At 33.5% G+C, this 21,068-nt stretch overlaps 2 protein-coding genes across 4 annotated transcripts; one reads left to right on the forward strand and one right to left on the reverse strand.

Annotated features, from left to right (window-relative positions):
- The first annotated feature begins 3,099 nt into the window (after positions 1-3,099).
- Positions 3,100-12,173, forward strand: LOC110429358 (protein PSK SIMULATOR 1-like). 2 transcript variants are annotated; one of them, XM_021445367.2, is made up of 13 exons: positions 3,100-3,362; positions 3,448-3,724; positions 4,299-4,624; positions 4,791-4,883; positions 4,974-5,064; positions 5,700-5,793; positions 8,603-8,700; positions 8,874-8,943; positions 10,200-10,303; positions 10,574-10,690; positions 10,901-10,977; positions 11,148-11,192; positions 11,312-12,173. In XM_021445367.2, the coding sequence occupies exons 2-13, from the start codon at positions 3,461-3,463 to the stop codon at positions 11,799-11,801; spliced, it is 1,869 nt and encodes a 622-aa protein (XP_021301042.1). In that variant the 5' UTR covers positions 3,100-3,362; positions 3,448-3,460; the 3' UTR covers positions 11,802-12,173. The 2 variants fall into 2 exon arrangements, with proteins under 2 accessions (XP_021301042.1, XP_021301044.1); XM_021445369.2 differs by lacking the exons at positions 3,100-3,362; positions 4,299-4,624 and having other exon boundaries at positions 3,605-3,724.
- A 1,051-nt stretch (positions 12,174-13,224) lies between these two features.
- Positions 13,225-16,482, reverse strand: LOC110429282 (putative polyamine transporter At1g31830). 2 transcript variants are annotated; one of them, XM_021445236.1, is made up of 3 exons: positions 16,327-16,482; positions 15,813-15,946; positions 13,225-14,883 (listed from the first exon to the last, which is right to left on the reverse strand). In XM_021445236.1, exon 3 carries the CDS (start codon positions 14,842-14,844, stop codon positions 13,426-13,428), a length of 1,419 nt encoding a protein of 472 aa, XP_021300911.1. In that variant the 5' UTR covers positions 14,845-14,883; positions 15,813-15,946; positions 16,327-16,482; the 3' UTR covers positions 13,225-13,425. The 2 variants fall into 2 exon arrangements, with proteins under 2 accessions (XP_021300911.1, XP_021300910.1); XM_021445235.2 differs by lacking the exon at positions 16,327-16,482 and having other exon boundaries at positions 15,813-16,293.
- Positions 16,483-21,068: the final 4,586 nt, after the last annotated feature.

A 21,068-nucleotide genomic window follows, 5' to 3' on the forward strand; every position in this document is an offset into this window, starting at 1 on the left:
TTCCACCCGCACAGCTCGACAAGCCCGGGCCAGTTTTGAGCCGCCAGGGGCCCACGCTTTTTGCCCAGCGCTCCTGTCATTTGACAAAGGCCACATGGCAAAGTCAAAAGGAATTTCAATAATGAACTAGTGAGCTTTTGCAGCATGCATCCAATACATTAGATTTTTTATGTTTGTTGAAATGTGAACAAGGTTCGAATACATTTCCTGCCAAATATGCTAATGCTTTTAGCTGTGCAAATTTCTCAAACTTTTTTGCTCATAATTTGATAGAATACAGTGAAGTATGCTTATTTGTTGATTTCCCCTTATTTTTGTTTACTTTTTTAATGTTTTGTTATGATATATATTATTCTGATTTTAAATGAATTTAAGGGTTTCATTAAGTTATCGATTTGGATTTTTTTTTTACTTTATTGCATGAAAAAACATGTTTTAGGATTTTATGTTAATTTATCATGTTTACAAAGACATATTGTAGGATTTATTATGCATTAGTTAAAGCATGTAGATACTTTATGCACTTTGATATTGACTTACATTGTTAATTGCATGAAAAGTAGATAAGTTTCTTTCTTTCTTTATTTCTTTGATAAGTTTCTTTCTTTCCTTTGTTTTGCCTGTTGTATGGACGAAGGATCTAAGTAGGGAATCCAGGTTTCAATAGTGTGGTGGGAAGGTCTTGAACATGGCAAATAGCATCTAATACTATATAGAGGTTGAGTTTTGTGGCCAGGAAAAAATTAGTGTCCAATACTTTTTCATTTTTGTGTTTTTGCTTCAAATCTATCTCGTGTTTGATTCAATAAATAAAAATTTCTCACGGTATATTTTATTAAAAGTTTATAATGATTTATTGTCAGTGTATACTTTTTGTGTATTATCATGTAATCATAGAGTGACATCTAATAAAATGTATAAAAGATAAAATTTATTTTTTTAAATAAAAAATTTTTAAATTATAAGTATTTACTTTTTAGAGTACCCAAAATTTCAATTTATTTATTAACAAAGTGATCATATTTAATTTACTAATTGCGCATAAATTATGCACACTTGTATTAAATTAGGAGAATGAACTTATAAATTGATTTTGGAATGGGACTGTGGTTGAGGGCAGCCTACAGCACTCTACAATCATGGCCGAGAAATACATTTTCAGCAATCACCAATCCAATCAGGCAGTTCTTTTTGGATCCAAAGAAACTTAGCCTATTTTATATTTGGGCCTTGAGATGTTTGTAGGCCGAACGTTTGAACCCGTAGTGGGGTCAGCTTTTAGTGGAGGCTCAACCACTCTCGGCGGTCCATTCCCCAAAGATGTATGGTCAAAGGGAAAAAATATAAAAGGTTGTGACTTTAAAGGGACATGAGGAAAGTGCAGTCTTGGGATGTTTAAAGGGGTAGGTTTTTGTATTTAACTTCTAATGTTGACTATGATCTGCCAAAAAAAAATTTGATATAATATTTAAAAAGAGTTTTGAAGTATTTAAACAATTTTAATTTTTTTATTTTTTATTATGTTTAATTAATTTTTTATATTTTTATTTTAGATTAAATAAATATTTATAAATAATTATTAATTAATTATTATTAGTGTCAATTTGACTTGTTTTTTTTTCAATTTATTTATCTTTTAAAAGTAAAAGTCAAATCAAACAAAATTTTAAGAAGTTTTTTTAAAAAATAACTTTTTAAAGAACAAAATAAAAAAAAAAAGGTTTTTGGAAAAGCTCTAAGGGAGCTTTCTCTTCTCTTATTTTAAAAACAAGTTAACATTTCAAAAGAATTTTTCTTTTATTTTAAAAATATCTTCATCTATTAAAAATAATCTCAATATTACTATCTAAAAAATATGTTCATTTCTTAAATACTTTTATGGTAATTTTAACTAAGATTGAAGCTCATATTGGTTGTTTTGCCAAACATTATTTATAAAAAAAAATTATAAAAATAAATTTACCAAACAGTTTTAACTTAATTTTAAAATTATTATTTTTCATAAGAGTTTTGTAATAGCTTTTAAATTAACAAAAGTCAAGTCAAACAGGCTTAATCAAAATGAAACTATCATTTTATGTTACATGACATTAATGTAGCATATTTATATATATTATAGTGGATGATAAAATGATATGATGACATGATTATATAATATTTTTTACTTTTCACATCTAGTTAGTCAACTTTTATTAGATCGAAGTCAAAGAGAAATAAAGGTTAAAATTTTTTAAAATTAATATGTTGAACTTATCTAATAATTAAAATATTTATAATAGATAATAATTTTATGTAATATGTAAATAAAAACAAATAAAAAAAACTTAAAAACAACGAAGATGATCATTGATAAAAGATTATTTTTAAGAATCGATTGATATGAATTTCATCACTTAAGATAAACACGATGAATTTCATCACTTAGATTGATAGGAGATTTCATATTCTAAACCTTAAACTTTAAACTCTAACAATTAATTAATTATTAAAAATAAAAAATTATTTAATTTAAAATAAAAAATAAATTTCATTGAATATAATAAAAAATAATTTATTTAAGATTTTAAAATAATTAAATGATTTTTTCAAATACTTTGTCTTCTATTTATACTTGAATTTAATGAGCGGGGCAATGAACATCAGCCATTGTAGGAGACTGTCATACGATTAAAACCTGGGCTAATGCCTTCGGGTCTCCCATCATCCTAGGTGAAGGATTGATGTAGGGCCTCTGCCATCATTTGTTCTAAAAGCAGCTCAAAATTGTTGAACTACTCGTTTCTTTATAAAATCTTATGCTTTGTAAATAAAAAATAAATCTTATACTATGATATGCCTTTACGTACGAAGCTAAAATCACATAAATTTTTTATTATATAATTCAAAATAATATATATTTTATAAATAGAAAAACCCTAAAAAGGAGTCCAAAAGCGAAACTGAAGCCCATCCAAAGTAGTCGAGCCGAAGTAGCCGACTAACCGAGGCAATGGGCAACGGGCAAATGGCGTTGCCCCATGCCGTGAGGAGTGAGTCAGCGTAGAAAGGTTTGGAAAAAGAGCAAATTTGACCAATTCAGCAAATTCTCATGGTTTTCACAAAGTCCAACCTGGTAGCCTTATGGCAGGCGAGCCCTTTTGTCTCAGTAGCGTTACCTGACTGGAGAAACAAAACAATTTATACTCTCTTTTTCCTAAAGTATCAATTATTAAAAAATATATATATAAAATACATAATTATTCGGCGGGGGATGGCGATTGGTTGGACTTTCACTTCTTTCTTTGAAATTCTACTCTTTCACAACTCCTACCTGTTCTTCTTTCCTCGTCGTCATCTTCTTCTTCTTCTTCGGGTTTATACTGGTAAGATGACCTTCTTTTTAATTTTTAATTTTTAATTTTTGTGTGTTTATTTTTATTTTTATATTTATGGGAGTGGAATAATCAGGAGAAGCAGAGCAATGGGAGGAATTTGTTCGAGGAGCGGTGGGAATCACAATGGAGCTGGAAATGCAAATGGTGGCGGTGGCGGTGGTGGTGATCTCAATCATTACCAAAGCAAGGCTATTGTGGAAAATAGCTTGATGACTCCGCCACAAGTGAGGGAAATCGTGGGGAAGAGGACTGAGGAAGCCGATGATTTCTACGATGGAATTCCGCGTTTTACAAGGGGTATGTCCCAGAAATCTAGATCAGTTCGGTCCACGCAGGCTGCTGTTGCCAAGGTAACTGTCAAAGTCTGGTCTGTAAGAGTTTTACCATTTGCTTTCATTAAAAATATTATTAAACTAGGTCAAGCTTATGCTGACAACTTAAATGTTGCTAAATTTTCTCTTTGGGTAAGACTTACAAGTAGAGTTTGTTCCTTAGGTGAAGTTTCCAACAGACAATGGGTTCTTGAAAACTAAATTTGCAATTCAAAGCTGATTGTCAGTAGGATGCAATGAGTAGATAAATAATACTTAAAAGTTTAATTGAAAATAGTATTTGCGCACAAAATTCAATCATTAGTTGATGAAAAAATGAAAAGTTATCATAATTTTTAGTTAAATGACGATCTAAATAACATATTAAGGTTTTTGGTATATTTGATCTATTGAACAAGCTCTGTTAATCCAACAGCTTTGATTTTCAATTCTAGTTTGCATTTAATTGTTTCTGATTGGGAATTCTACAAACTTCATTTAAGGAACTCTACTCTACTGAACTCTCACAGATTCATCTTTATTTTTGCTGTTATAAGAGTTGATCATTTTTTCATTGAGAACCTTATTAATGAAAGAGCTGTTAATATTATAGGTTTCAGAAGTGAGTTCACGTTTAGGCAAAGCTGGTTCTGTTGGATTAGGAAAAGCAGTGGAGGTATTGGATACTCTAGGGAGTAGCATGACAAGTTTAAATACTAATAATGGATTTGCTTCTGGAGTGGCAACTAAAGGCCATGAACTTTCAATATTAGCCTTCGAGGTTGCAAACACCATCGTAAAGGGTTCCAATCTTATGCAATCCCTTTCTAGAAGAAGCATAAAACATTTAAAAGAAGTGGTACTTGCTGCAGACGGTGTGCAAAATCTAATATCTAAAGATATGGATGAACTCTTAAGGATTGTTGCAGTTGACAAAAGGTAAATTTGGTATCAACTACCCGCAATAATGGCTTCAACAAATGAGCTTTCTAGTTGTGGCTATCCTTTAAGTATCTTATTTGTTTGAGAATGGTCTTCTTGTTCTTGAGAATCTACTAACTCATGCTCAAATTTTTGAAGAATCTGTTTAACTCAATATTTGCAGGGAAGAGTTGAAAATTTTTTCAGGAGAAGTGGTTCGTTTTGGAAATCGTTCAAAGGATCCTCAATGGCACAACTTGGAACGTTATTTTGAAAAGTAATGCATACTACACCATAGTTTAGTGAATATTGTTTTCAATGTGTTAAATGTGCTTCATTTGAGTGACATGTTAATTACATTTTCCAGAATCAGTAGAGAACTTACTCCTCAGAAGCAATTGAAGGAAGAAGCAGAATTAGTGATAGAGCAGTTGATGATTTCAGTTCACTATACAGCTGTGAGTTTTATTATTTGTGTCAGTTAATACTAATATATCATGTACATAAATTTATATTTCTTTTGAGTTCTCTTGTTTTTCTTTAAGGTTTAGAGACTTCGAACTGTCATATTCTTGGAAGGACTTGAGCATCAGGATAGGGAACTTCTAATGTTGACTTTCAAATTCAAACAAGTTCAAAATTTTAACTAAAACACAAAATGACTAGAACACTAACAAACATTCAATAAATTCTGTCTCGAAATTGACAGAAAATTTGCAAATTACTAAAATACTTGACTCTTAATTGCAGAAAAACTCAAACAAATAAAATCCCCCATTTCCTAGAGCACAAGCAGTTGGAAAACTTAGACTTTATGAGACCATTCTTATCTATAATATCTAAAAAGCCTAACATCAAATAATGACCATAATTTGAGGTTCCCCCTTTGTGTTCAATCTTTCCTATCCTTAGTAACACTGTTATCTGCATTACATGTTTTTAGCTATAAAACCTGGTGTACTACTAGCAAACATATCATAGGTACTTTTTTTTCATTGTTCTTGGTGTAATGCATAATCATTTGAGAGTTTACTATTTGATTGTGGATTATCAGCTATAAAGAGAAACAACATAATCTCTTTTTGAATTGCAGGAACTATACCAAGAATTGCAGGTTTTGGACAAGTTCGAGCAGGATTACTTACGTAAGCGTCAAGAGGAAGATAATTCAGCTGCCACTCAGAAGGGTGACTTCTATATCTCCTTTAATATGCATGTTTGCTTATAATTTCTATATGTTGCTCTTGATTTGGAATGTTGCTATCCATGTTGCTTAGTAGATTTGTTATGTAAGTAATATTTAACCTATATTTATTGGCCAGAAGAGAAAAACCAAAATAACTGAGACATTTGGAACAAGTTGAGTGATAATGAAGTACAATGGTTAAAATAACTTGATAACTAGAATGTTTGAATAGTATTGTGAGAAAAGGTAAGCGACCAAATTAATGCTTAAATAAATATATCAAACAATTCCTTGATCCCTAAATATTTTCAATCTTTCAGACTCTGTTGTATAGATTTATACTCTAAAGCATGTTGTCATATTCCTTTTGCAAAGACTTGATTTACAAGCCATAGACACAACTGTCTTTTTGAAACCTACATACTTCAAGTTTATATTCTCAAGTCTCTTGGAGTCATCATACAAGCTATTATAAGCATTGTTCAAATTATTAAAGGGAACATGAGTGAGGCAGATTTTACCTTTGATTCATTTTCTTAAGTCATCAAGTAAAGATTGGTTTGTTGCTCTTTGTCTGAGTCATTCACATGGAGTATGGGATCATTATTAGACAATGTAGCTATCATTGCTTTTTTCTTCTTACACTACATTTAGCGGACTTTGATTAAGGCATTCTTGACCGAAACAAAGGAGGAGTTAAGTAAGGGCAATCCTTTGTGCATCATGCCAAGTTCATTGGTCTGAGCAATGGCTTCTAGCTGTGTTGGTTAGGTCCCCCCTGTTTGGGGAGTGCAGGTGAGGGGTTTGGATCCCTCATCCTGGAAGTTGGGGGCAGTTCCCTATTGCCTAGTAAAAAAAAAGTCATTTGATATTTCTTGGTTGACTCCCACTTGGATTGATGTCTCCAAGATTAATTTTGGTCATTCTTGAAGTTTTTTCTTCTATTTCTCTGCATTTATGAATTGAGAGGCCTTCTATATTTCCTAGCCCTGCCGCTATTTGATCATCCTTACTATAACCAATTAGATCATCAAATGATCAAAGTCCTTGTCCAGTGTTTGCCTTAAGAGAAATATGTCTCTTTCTTTTAGTCTCTTTCTCCAAACTTTTTGGATTGATTCAATAAGTTAGAAGGCACACAACTAATCGGGAGTAAGAGTTTATGGTTCTGTTACCTCCTCAATATCTGTAACGTTGAAGTACGTCTTAGAAAATACATAAAGGAGTTTCTTCGCAAGCTCTACTTTGATGTCATTTAATTCTATGAACTAGGCACTAACGGATTCTTCAAGCTTCCTTCTAAGCATTTAGAAGTTGTGATTGAGCATATTCATAATAGATTCCTTTATTTTACTGCTTACTTCATGAGTTTCCATTAACTTGTTCTTATCTCTTTGACTGATGTACAAGTTTATATCAAGTTGGATTTAGTGGCATTGAGAGCAGAATGGAGTGTATTAATTGTCTTGAAGTTGGAATCCTTATCCTTCTCGTTTTAGCATTGGACTGCTTGGCCCCAACTTTTGTTACTTTTAAATTTTACAACCATCATGGGGACAAATGTACCTTCATCAGTAACCTTTGGAGATGATTTTTATCAAAGTTCAATATTAAACCCTTTAAACTATAAATAAATGGCTTTCCTATCAATTGACATGTTGAGTTTTTGATTGAATAGATAATTTTAACAGTATGTTGGGTGTTGATATTCATTAAAGATAGTATATAGTTCTTCGAGGAAAAAAAGGAGTATATATTTTAGGTTGGGTGAAGCTTCTGATGGTAGCTAATGTACATATTGGCATTAGTGGAAACCTAACCTTAGGGCTGATCAAGAAGTTTGGTATTCTGTATTTAGTCTGAAAGATTCATAAGGAAGAAGACCTTGAAAAGCATGTTATTCATAGGATTATAGCAAATTGGATAGAATAAGAAGTTTTACAGGGATAGTAAGTGATCGTAAGAACTTTCATGTTGGAGAATTAAGTGAAATGACCTTGAATAAGCTATATGCTTTATGTTTTTGTCAATTAGAAGACAACTAAATCCATAAGATGAATGCTGCTGAAATAAATATGTTGAAATGAGTGTGCAGTCATAGAAGAAAGGACAACAAAAAATAAAGTCATTTGTAAAATGAGAACAAGCTAAGAGAAGGATGTTTTAGATCAGATTTGTCAAAAATAAAGGAGTTTCCTTATTAACGTGTCACAATCTTGGACAGGATTGAAAAAGCCTACATATCACTGGAAGTAGTAGATGGGTCGATCTTAGTTTCCTTTGTTTTCTCAAATCTAGCTTCCTTTCTTGTTGGGACTTCTCTGATGTGAGAAGTGGCGTAAAGGAAGGGTAGAAGCTGAGAGGGAGATGAAGGAAATGGTTACACCTCCATCACTTGTTTCTAGGAATATATAGACTTTTGTATTTGGAATTTGTTCTTGCAACAATTAATCCACATGTTTCATTTCTCAAAGAAATATTCACATTAGTTGCGGATTTACGGCCTCTGCCAGTGAGGGAGAGTAGCACATATATATTTCTAATTTTTATCTTTTTAGAAAGAATAAATGAATTACTTTTACCATAGGGTATTTTGAATTGTTTTCTTAATTAAAATGTTAACACTCATATGGCTCTCTAACCTTTTTTTGTGTGTAGATCTCTTTATATTTCTTTATCTTCCCACTTCCCCTGACCCTGTAGAAGAAAATGAAAGCTGTGTAGAATTTGAGAGAAGCTTGAACAGGAGTGGAGCTATTTCTCTGCTAACTATTAAAGATTAAACTTGTTCATTTTTCTTCAAAATGCAGGTGACAGCCTTGCTATCTTGAGGGCAGAACTAAAAAGCCAAAGAAAGCAAGTAAGAAATCTAAAGAAGAAGTCACTTTGGTCCAGAAGTTTGGAAGAGGTAGTTGCAGAGGACTCTTTATATAGCCCTTATAGTAACTCTACTAATATTTTTCCCTATCAGAAAGGCAGAAAAGAGTCAAGACTATTCCTAATTAGTTAGTCTCATGAAATGTATGATGGAGAACAAAACTTGACAATGCTACTTGTTCAACCTATAATTTTTGGTTGCAGGTCATGGAGAAACTTGTAGATATTGTCCATTATTTAATCTTGGAGATCCACTATGCCTTTGGAAGTGCTGGTATGTACTTATTCAATGTGCTTTAGCTTTGATTATGTAATATTCCTATTTGTTAATTATCAAATATTGAAGTCACGGCAGAGGCTCGTTTGGTACCATTTATTTATTATACTATTTAATTTTGATCCCTTTTTATCTTTTTTCATCATAATCAATGTCTTTTTTAGTTTATTGTCATATTCTTCTATTTATATAAAAGTATGGCACATACATATATTTATATTTTGAAGTATTATCTGACTCAATTGGGTATTGGGAAAGATTATGACAACAAACCAACTTCTCAAAATTGTGCACTGGTGGTGAAACCTCAAAGTAGTGAGTTCTAAAGATTAGTCTTAAATTTCTGATGTTGTAACTAGATTTTACTTTTGGTGGATATATTTTTACTGATCTCACTTGAACTCAATTCATTTCCCTTATGAGATTTCTCTATGGAATTCTGAAGTTCACTTCCCCATTTTTATTGTTTTGAATTCTTGATCTCAATTCATGTCTTTTTTATGTTTTGTGGTGACCATCTTATTGGTTCATCGATTCATCCTCACATTTACTTTGTGTGACTTTCCTCTAGAATCAGAAGTTCGTTTTCTATGTATTTGTAATTGTCTGTCTGTACTTCATGATTTAATTCCTTCCTATTATATCTCTCAGTAGTGGTTTTCCTACTTCATTGTGCATTCAGGTCTTGATGAGTTTCACGTGCAAAAGTTGGTATTGCCTTGTATTAGGTGCAACTGAACTAATGAGGAGTGGGAAAGATAGATTGATGTATTAAGATCATATATCACAAGTTTGTTACCATGCTGCCTTCTCTCTCCTTCCCTCCTGTCCTTAACAAATATGTCTCCTCTAGAAAGACACGACAATAAGTATTGAGAATTTCTTCACTCGCGTTTCTACACTTTATAGACATAAAATCATGTGCAGAATTCTCCATTTTTCTAGGTGTTACTTGTCTTATTTACTTTTTTTTTTTTTTTGGGAGTCCATATGGAAGCCTTGGTTTTAAGCTACACGATGGGAGGTAATTCTCTCTCATCTGATAATCCACACCTTCCTTCCCATGATTCAACCTTGAGATCTTCCAACTGAAAATCCTAAGTTCTAAATGTATTGGTGTCCCCTTTGGACACTTTTCTTTTGTACTCATTCCTTTTAACTGCACCCTCTAGTGTTTGTTCAGAACTTGTTTTCATATATTAATATAGAAGTTTCAATAATCTACTGTTTTTCTTTTATTTGACATTCTATAGAGTATCAAGTATCTGCCAAAGGATCTGTGAGCAATCATCAAAGACTGGGACCTGCTGGCCTTGCTTTGCATTACGCAAATATAGTTATGCAAATTGATACTCTTGTGAGTTTGTATTGTCCTATTTTCTCTTGCATGTTATCCTGTGTGGCATTGATTCTGTCACCCTGCGTTTGTGTGTTTCTTTTATTTTTATTGATATTGCTGAAAACTACTTAATATGACAATTTTAAGCATGCTGATAGCATCCTTAATTTGAACTGCTCCCAATATTATGAATGTACACGACATTTTAAAACTTAGTCTTCTTGGTTTTGCTTCTATCTTTTAATTTTACATTTTCAAACTTCCTTCTGTTTTTATTATGTCCATCAGGTAGCTCGATCTAGTTCTGTTCCTGCAAATACAAGGGATGCATTGTACCAGAATTTGCCACCCTCAGTAAAATCGGCGCTACGCTCAAAATTACAATCTTTTCATATTAAAGCAGAGGTTGTCCATGGTTTGTCAATATATTTTCCTTTTTAAAGTGAATATGCTGTCTTGTTTCCAAAAATAAAGTAAAAGTCCAAAACCCAAAAGGAGGGAAATTTGTTGTTTGCTGTTTCTTGCACAACCAAGCGGAGCTTTTATTAGAACTGCCCAGTAATCCTCTTCTGTCTGTTAATTATTGTTCTGATATGTTTTTATGTAATTCTGCAGCTTACTGTTAACGAAATCAAAGATGAGATGGAGAAGACATTGCAGTGGCTTGTTCCGGTAGCCACTAACACAGCCAAGTAAGATGGCCATACTTTTTTCTTCTCTTTGGATCCAAAGATGGCCAGCTTTGTCACAAATAACCAGCTTTTATCTTTTCCCTTTTTTTAACCAGTTCTCAATTTTTGATGATTTTGTTTCTTCTACCCTTCTAATAATCATCTTTGTTGCTTTGGTTGCATTTACACAGAGCCCATCATGGTTTTGGTTGGGTTGGGGAGTGGGCAAACACAGGGTGAGTAACAATAGGTTTTTCCCTCATTCTCTTTTTGTTTAGGGTGTTGAAATTAGCAAAATATGCCATAGTGAAACAACACATTGGACATCTTTTTAACACGGTTTGAAGCTCAACAGGAAGCCTACCACTGGGCCAGCTGATGTGATTCGGATTGAGACGCTCCATCATGCTCATAAAGAGAAAACAGAGACCTTTATTCTTGAGCAATTATTGTGGCTCCACCATTTGGTCAACAAATCAAAGTCAGGTGCCCCTGTTGGCTTGAAAACATCTATCAAAACCCTACCTACGCCTTCACTGAAGATGAATGAGCAGCCCAAACATGGGTCTACCAATTCTCTAACATCAGAAGAACAGAAGTTGTTGCAGGATTTAACTAAGAAAGTACGAATCCGGGGGATTAGCAGAAGTTCGGATTTTGACTATGAGAGGAAGAGGTTGAGAAAGCATGATCGGCTGAGCAAGAGTACCAGCCACTCTCCTCCAAGAGAAAGCAAGGGAAAGGCCTCTACTAAAAGGCTCCCTTCCGGGGTTTCCATCATTGGTTTTGACATGTACAAAGAGAAAGCATTAGATGTTATTGACAGAGTTGACATTCTCAGATAATTCGTAAAACGATGGAGTGTGGAAGAGCAACACTTATAAACGGATTAATGAGGTCTTGGCATGTACATAAATTTCTCCTGCAGTTACTAGCGTAAGAGAGGTGTCTAAATCCTGTTGCACCCAAAAGTACATTGTGAAATGTCAGCTGAATCCATCAAGCTCTACATTTCCTTTGGCTAATTCAGGTGCTGGGCTCCAACGTACTCGGCTGCTACTGTCAGAAGAGTATTTCTAGGATGCAAGTTTATATAAGACCGAGAGATTGGGAAAGCTGTGATAGGGCATCTGTTGTATTTTTGGCTGTGGGCTTAGTTCCTGTAATTGTTGTGTACAGACTACAGTGTGGGTTAGATGAGGTTAGTTTTTGGTAGAGATTACATAACCTCTTTGTCTTGTTTATTTTCATCGGCTAGGTCCGACTGCCATGGCTAGGAAAATTATCAGCTATTGCTCAAACAACGCTGGCGTTATCTGTGAAATTATATACAGTGCATATGACTATGTGATAATTAATGTATTTTTTTAAGATTACAATTTTATGGCTGCGCAAAAAAAATAAAAATAAAAAAGATTACAATTTTAAAGCATAAATAAGTGAATCTTTTTTTTCTTAGTTCCAGCTGTTAATGTATCCTGCAAAAAGTATTAAAATCCAACTCAATGATACCTCATTTTACTCTTCTCCTATCAAACAAGAAAAATAAAAATGAATTGAAAGAACTATTATCCTTCCACCCTCTCCTTTCTTTATCTTTGCCTCCTAACAAAGACACTATTTCCCTCTTACCAAACGTAAAGCAAAGCTTTATCACTTGTTATGATGTGAAAAGGCCAATAGCAATGTGTTCTTAATGGTTGAATATGAGGGCTACGGTTCCAAGTCCAACCAAACTCGAGGACAATGAGGGTAATAAACTCATTGTAGAAATGTTTCCAGACAGGAGAGATGTGATTGCTAGTAGATTCTCTATAAGAATATTTATTTCATACTCATAACAATAAATGGAAGTTCAAATCTGCAAGCTGACAAACAAAGCTTTGCAAGCCAAATGGTTACTTGTCTCTCCTTCAAACACTTGAAGAAGTCTACTTAAGACTTACTGTATGTAATAATAATGATAATAAAAAATCTGCAGCTGACAATATGGACATATTTTTCTAGGCCTTGGAGACAAACCACTGTTTAAGAACGTAAGTTGGACTGGGGATCAAACACTCGTCCAACTAAAGGTTTTGCTGCTACCAAATCTTACGATTAAAACAATTAATATAAAGCAAGTTTAGACTGGGAATCAAACACTGGTACAACTAGTGGTTGCCTGGTACCAAAGACTACAACTCTAAATCTAACAACTACAAATATTTCAAAATACGTTGCCTAGATAGTAGTGTTTATGAACAAACAAAACCTAGCTCACACGACTTCAAATGCAACAAATTTGGTGCTTATTTATAATTATGCAATGGTTATTTCCATCTATCATCATTCTAAAAACAAAGATGATAAATAGTTGTTTCCCACGTGTGACCACGCAGTGGGCTACAGCAAATAAGATACCACAGCGTCCATGAATATTTTCACAAATACCGAGGAACTTTCCCCCGGAGCTTTAATGAAGATCTGTCATCTTATTGAGGAATCAGTGCTTTCATGACTAGACAGGTGCAGGTCAGCAAGGTCTGCACTAATAGAGAACTTGAGCCATCTTCTTTTCTCAACATACTTGAGACCAGGCTGCATTACAAGGCCAATCACAACAGCAACAAGGCTAACCAATGCAACTTTGAGAGTAGAAAGAGCCAAAACAAGACAAATCAATATGGTTGGAGGAATGCACATAAGAACAGACCCAACTGTTCCTACGGGTATTTTGTAAGGTCGCAATGCTGCTGGATATTTCATCCTTAGCCTTACAAATGCTATGAACTCCAAAATCATCCCAAAACAGTACAAGAAGTTCTCTGCAGCTACAATCTCTTGAAAGCTCATCCACGATAACAATATAACACCAGAAGCTGAGAATAAAATCCCAATTAGAGGAGTTCTATATCGAGACCTCTTGCCAAAGAACTCTGGTAGCATCCCACGTTCAGCCATTCCCAAAAGTTGGAAAGAGTCACTGCTCATCTCAGCCACAAACATCCCCATATTTGACATTGCAGCAGCTGCTTGGATCCACCATCTCAACCAAACTCCACCTAGAATTTTAGCGATGTCTGAGAAATAACCATCAGTCCACAGCTCACGATCAAGGGGAAGAGCCCCAGTACCAACCAAAAGAGGAAAGAAATACCCAAGAACCACCAAGATCAAAGCGTAAAACAAGGCTTTTGGGAGAGTTTTCTTTGGGTTCTCTACCTCTCCAGCGAGTGTACTGATTGAGTCCCAATAGTTTAGATTCCAAAAGAGTGTATTCAAATATAAATTCCAATCCACATCATGCAGATTTGCAACAAACCATCTTGAAGGCTTCAATTTTGGAATTGCCACAAGCCCCATGACCACAAAAGGAAGGATTGAGAAAACCCCAAGAAGAACAGCAACCCATCCCACAATGGTTAAACCCCTATAGTTCATGTAAGTAAGCACTAGAGTCAGAGCTAACACAGCTATGATTCTTGGTAAGCCACCTCCTAAAGCAGGGATCGCTGACTTTAAATAGTCAAGAAACAAAACAGGATACAAAGCATTATCAATGACCCCACTCAGCCATTTCATCCAGCCTTGCTGAAATCCCCAGTAGGGACCTAATGCAGAAGCAACCCAAACAACATAACCACCATTTTCAGGGAACATGGTACCCATCTCAGCAGTAATTAATGCTTCAGGAACACTCCAAATGAATGGAAACACCAAAAACCCAAGAAGGGCTAGCAACGGCCCAGCTGCTTGGACGCTGTCCTCAACCCCAAATGGACCTCCAGAAACCTCATAGAAGATGAGGAAAATAAGTGGTAAAACTGATACTTTCTTGAAGTTATCTATCCTGGGAGTAGGCACTTCACCAATATTAACATATTCAGTGCCTTCAAACTGCCCCATCGCACCAGAAACTAGCCTATCCGTTGTGTGCCTCAATTTCTGTATCCATAGTCAAGTTCTCAGCAAAATAGCAATTTGGTTTATTTTTGTCCTTACTTCAAAAGCAGATGAGCAACATTTAAAACAAATATTAAAATAAATATGCTTCAAGACATCCATCAAGATAGGTTAAAAGTACATATACATGGTTTTCAAGCAAGCAGGCAAAATGAACCTTAAATAGAGCATATTCTCAAAGTAGATAAACCGATCATAACATTAAATTGCACATGATACAAAGTGCACTTGCATGTAGCAATATGAAACTAAAGAACTTCAAAAATAGAACTTTTGATGAACTAAGAGATCCAAGTGAAACTTAAAAGAATATAAATGTACGTATCAATGTAGACCACACCTTGAGCCTCATAGTTTGCAACCCAAAACATGGAGTTGCCTTTTTCAACAAAAGTACATATAACTTTCTTTTCAACTTCCAAGTGATTATAAGAAATCATAGACTGAGAGAAAACTATGCAGATTTATAAAGAAAAGATTAGAATTCTAAACCCTAATAAAGAGAAAGAGAGGTCAGCCACTCAATTAAACTACTGATGTTCCTCTTCTCTTGGGCGTGTGCACTTAAACACCTTGGCTTTTACTTTTTCACCGTCACTTTGGTGAAAAGTTAAAACTGCTAGAAAAACATATTTGAAGATTAACGATTAAAATTTTTATGTTCTTAGTTAAAGCATGGTTTTACTTGTTATACAAAACAATTATGCTGGTATTGCTGTTATGTTTAGCCATTCGCTCATTTTTAACCAATTATCACAACTTTGCTTTCTACCGCGTATTATCACTTTATAGCAAGTTTTGGGAAATCAAGAAGCACATAACATTATAGCAAGTAGTAAAAACAGAAAGCACCATAGCCGGAAAACTGATAACCACTGAAAACCAGCCCAGCGCCCAAGCAGGCAGATTACCTCATCCTCTTCACCACTCTGCGGTTGCTTATCAACAATAGTCTGTGAAACTGAAGCAGGCAGATTCTGGGGAGTTAAGCAACCACCTGCTGGTTGACCCGCAGCTTGAGGGTCACCGGAAACTTCCGAAATTGCTTCCATACCAAGATCAGAACGAAGTCAGATTCAAGATAACAAATAAAGAAAAAAGAATGGGTGATGAATTTGATGGACTAGAGACACCAATTAACAAAAGTACTTTAATTAAGATATTAGTTTCTACTTATTTTACATTAATTATTTATTTGTATAGTTAGTTTCCCAAACGATTTGCTTATCCAAAATTTTAGTTATTTTCTGCAAATGGCAAAAGCAAATGACAATAAATGAAGCCGACAATACTGGGTTTGGATGATATATGAGAAAGAAGACAATATCTCTCACATTGACAATGCGTGGGCATCAAATTGACAAATTAAATATATATAAAACAAACTGGCAAAAATCGAAAGACAGGAGCAAGGAATTATTATACCTGAGCTAGGAGTGCATTTTCCGCGTTGTGAGGAAAAAGATAAGAGTTCATGAACATGGGTCCACTAAATGTAGAGAGAGTGGGGCGAAGCTGCTCCGTAAAGGACGCAGAGAGACACCCTAACGCTGTAAAGTCAGCTCATCGACCACATCCCTGTTCCCTGAATGCAGTGCGTGCTTAAAGATATATATTATTATCTCCTTTACTCTTTATTCCCCTTTTTTTTAAAAAAAAAAATTCGAAATTACACTTTTGACCCTCTCTTTTGAGGATTATAACTAAAATGTCCTTATTGTCAAATTATAATCCAAAAAATATTAAAAAAAAAATCAAATTCTTGATATAAAATAATCATTTAACTCTGCTGTAGCTACGGATCGAGCTATCGGTCCCATCTTGTGGACTCGACCCATCATGAGTCAAATTTAGGTATAAATTTTATAGATTCGAGTTGAAGTTATTGATTAATTTATTTTAGTAATAATTATAATATTTTTTATTAAATTTTTTCCACTACAATATGATCCTACGCTAATCAAGATATTTGATTAAAATGTGGTACAGATTCAAAAATAATTGTTTTATACAGAAGAAAAATCATACATTTTATAAATTATTGCAAAGATTAATCTTTAATTTTTATTTGTTTTCCGACTTCCAAAGTAATAGGTAAATAAAAAAGTACAATAAAAATGATATCCAACTTAATTTGTATAATTCATGATTAACTATATCTTAGGCATGGAATATTATTCTCATTATAGTAATTTTTTATTGAGTTAATGGGATTAATACAAACTCATTTTCATTTATAAATTTAAAACTTTTGGATTTAACATCAAAGTTGGCTTTTATAATGCATGAAATTGTATCGTGTTTGCATAATACAAGTTGGTGTATAACCCACAAAGAATTATTTCGAGCAAAGGCGGAGGGAGGGGGAGTTAACAAGGCCTAGTGCCTAGTGCCTAGTAAAATTTCTAAAATTTATATTATTTTATTTTTAAATTTTATCTTTATTTTTTAATAATTTTATCTCTTTAAATATTAAATTTTTATCTTTGTCCCTCCAAATTTAAAATCTTGACTTCGTCATTGATTTCAGGTTACGACTTTTCGTGTGTATCCTCAACACATGTAAATCTTGAATTATATATTTTATTACCTATTAATTTGAAATGTGATATTCTCATTAAATCATCAAAATTTCCTTACCATTATGAACGGTCATTCCTATTAATTTGAAACCAACATTTTGAAAAGATTAGTATTCACTCTATTAAAATAATTGTATATATCTTAACACACTCTATTAAGAACTTAGTAAACATTTTCATTGTAGCATTATTTTCTCACATTTATTATATTACTAATACCTTTGGTTCGTGGAATAAATAAGAATGAAATAGAATAATCATTTTATGATAATAGAATTAAGGTAAGAATAGAAAAAATAGTTATTATGTTGTTTGATATAATGAATGGAACAAAGCAGAAATTGCTATTTTGACTTATGCAATATTTGGTTAGTAAAAATAATTTTACAATAAAAAATGAATAGGTAATAAAAAGATAAAGATATCTTATAAGTTGTGAATTTTATCTCATCTGAATTTGAGATATTGTGATCTAGTTAGCATTACTGTATTATATGAATATAACAAGAAATCTATTATATAAAATATCATAGTTTATGTAATTTTTTAATTATTTCAATATATATATATATCCAAAACAATCTATATAAACTGTCACTGATAAAGCCACAATAAGCCAGAGCTGTAAGTTTTTCAATCAATATAATTCTAATAAAGAACAAAACCTTTATAAAATTTTGTAAATATACTCGAGATTTGTAAATATAATTACTAAAAGTTGACAACTTAAAAAGGTCTATAATTGAAAAAAAAATGTCAAATTTCCCTTTCTCATTTTACTTTGAGTTGAAAAATGTGCACCATAACTAACCTAAACTTGGCATTTTTTCTTAAACTACTCTTAATATGCATCAAAACTAACCCAAATCATAGTCGCTAAGCACAATCCATAATACTAACAATGAGTCAAGAATTACTCGGGTCATTTGCACTTTCAACACAAAACAAGAGTACAAGAAGCAAATACTTGGACTGCGGAAAAGAGCAACGCAATTGGAAAGGTGGATGAGAGAAAGGCGGTGGCGATTGACGGAGCTGGAAATAGTGAAAGAGAATGCAGTTGGAAGAGAAGGGAGGAAGAGGAGGAAGAGGAGGAAGAGAGAGAAATAATGATTTTATATGGATAGGATTGTAATTTTTTAAATGTGTGATGGGTAATTTAGTTTTAACGATTTTGAAAACTATTCTATAATACATGGAAAAGCTAATGCCAAGGGGGGTTAGTTTAGTTAAGCATTTTAGTGATTTTGAAAAATAGGTAAAAGTTAAAAATTGTTATTACTTGTTAAATTGCCAATCAAACAATGGTGTAAATAACAACTATAAATAAAGAGGGAATAGCTTAGCTAAGCTATTCCAATACCAAACATGCTGTACATTCATTTCTTATGAACATTACTTCCTTGTCAATCCATTCTTTTGGGGCATCTTCCGTAATTACTTGTCCATCTATTATGGACATCATCGAAAAAGTGTTTAAGACAGTTGGTGTTTACCAGACATCATAGGAAAAACATGTTTATCATAAGAGACCAAGTGATTATGGAAGAATATATTCATCCTGGGAAAACAAGTCCATTACATAAGAATACATTCATCATGTGGATAATAAATTAACCCATTACATATATTGGGTAGTAGGTGAATATTTTGGTTTAATGATATAGTGGACTCAATAACACTTAATAATGTGTGATATGCGTTTTGTTTTTTTTTTTGGAGAATATACTTCATGGAAAAATTAAGAAGAAAGACTTTTTAATTACTTGCATATTTGAGCCACTAAATTAAATTCTTCTCAACATTTTAATCGTGAAAATAAGTTATTAATCTTATTACTTATTTCGAGTTACTATCATTATTCTCCACGTGTACATAATTGTTCTATATTTATTCTCATTTTATAGAAAAAACTTTTTAAAAAATAACAAGTCAACTACAATTTCTATGTAATGTTTTCATGATTTTTTTTAATTGCACTAATATTTTCATAGTCAACCATGTGTTCCAAACATTCAAATTGCTTTCCCCTACTGATACAATGCCATTAAGAAACAGAACGCTAATTCTTGCACTTAGGGAAGTCATTCTCCTGCTTTCTTGTGATCCTGCCCTCTTGAAGAAGACTATTTCCCCTTGCACTCTATCAAGCAAGACGTCAATGGGAAAGCGGCCCAGAAAAGTGTGGATTCAACCCAACTCATGTCGACGGAGCCACTTCCCTACGAACTCAACTCAGGCAAGTTGCGCACAGCAGTTGCATTTGTCTAAAACATTGGCCCAAGAAGGGAACTCGTTTGATTTTTCTGCCTTCGCCAATTCCGGTTATGGGGCCGGGCTAAAGTCTGAGAAAGAGGTCTTTGGGCAAAAAACGTAAAACTCAAACGGGGTTTCTCACTTTCTCTACTGTTATGTCCTTTTCTTCATATTTTTCGATAGAAATAAGTTATATATATTTTTGTCTGAGTCAGATATAAGTTACATGTTCAAATTTATTAACTTGACATGGATCTCGCACCAACCTTTAATTTTACGAAGTCAGTAGCTTGTTACAAACATAACTTCTTTTTATTGAAGAATTTGAAGAAAAAAACATAAAAAACATAAATTGATTATGCATAGTAGTAGATAATTTACGTTAATGTCTTGTATGGCCAGATTTTGTCTTGCCTAAGGGTTGACTTGTGGTTTTGAGTGATCCCCATTGCTTGATTGGTTGATAGTCTATTAGCTGGCTAGTGGTTAAATATATATAATCCATAACAATGGACTTGATCAGTGGATGGAATTCAAAGTCACCCTTTACTACTCTTTCTATGCAATTGCCTATAAAGCAAACGCTGGTTGTGTGTAAAGCCTAATCTATTAAGGTCTCCTGTTTGTTTGTTAAGAAGACATAGTATTCGGTTTCTTTATTACATATATGTGGAAAAAAAAAAATTAAACATACACATCCATTTATATTATTCAACATTGCCGGCCTTGTGTTGGATCAGTTGTAATTAATTTTTATATAAATTTCTATATTTTCTTTCTAGAAACAGTCCAATAATTCTCAAATGATAGTTTAGCTTTCCATACTTACTTACCCAGTTTAAGCTTGGTCAAATGGAGATAATTACTTGCTCTATATCTTTGTTCCCTGTAGGCTGGCTCAAGCTTTAGGGAGCATTCTTGTTCACAATTCCTCACAAAGTGAAGCAAAATCATAAAGAAGATGCAACCCAAAACAGCCTGCATAACAATAATATGGTGGCAGCTGTTCTTGGAAGAGAGTGCTTCTGCTTCAGACCCTCAAATCAATCTGCTGAGTTCAGGATGCAGCCAATACAACGTCACCTACTACCGAGACTTTCGCAGCAATCTGAACTCAACGTTTATGCAACTCAGAGAGCAGCTGGTCAACGACAACAAATATTTTGCAACTGCTCAACAGGCAAGGGGTTCAAACACAGCCTATGCGATGGCAGTACAGGAAGTACCTTTCCTCAGCTGACTGCTTGGCTTGCTTTGAAGCTGCTCTATCCCGAATCCGTAACTGCTCTTCCAATGGTGCCAATGTCTTCTACGATGGCTGTTTCCTCA

This window comes from Theobroma umbraticum, unplaced genomic scaffold, assembly GCF_002168275.2.
Source record: "Theobroma umbraticum cultivar Fairchild unplaced genomic scaffold, ASM216827v3 scaffold_44.0, whole genome shotgun sequence".
Taxonomy (NCBI): domain Eukaryota; kingdom Viridiplantae; phylum Streptophyta; class Magnoliopsida; order Malvales; family Malvaceae; genus Theobroma; species Theobroma umbraticum.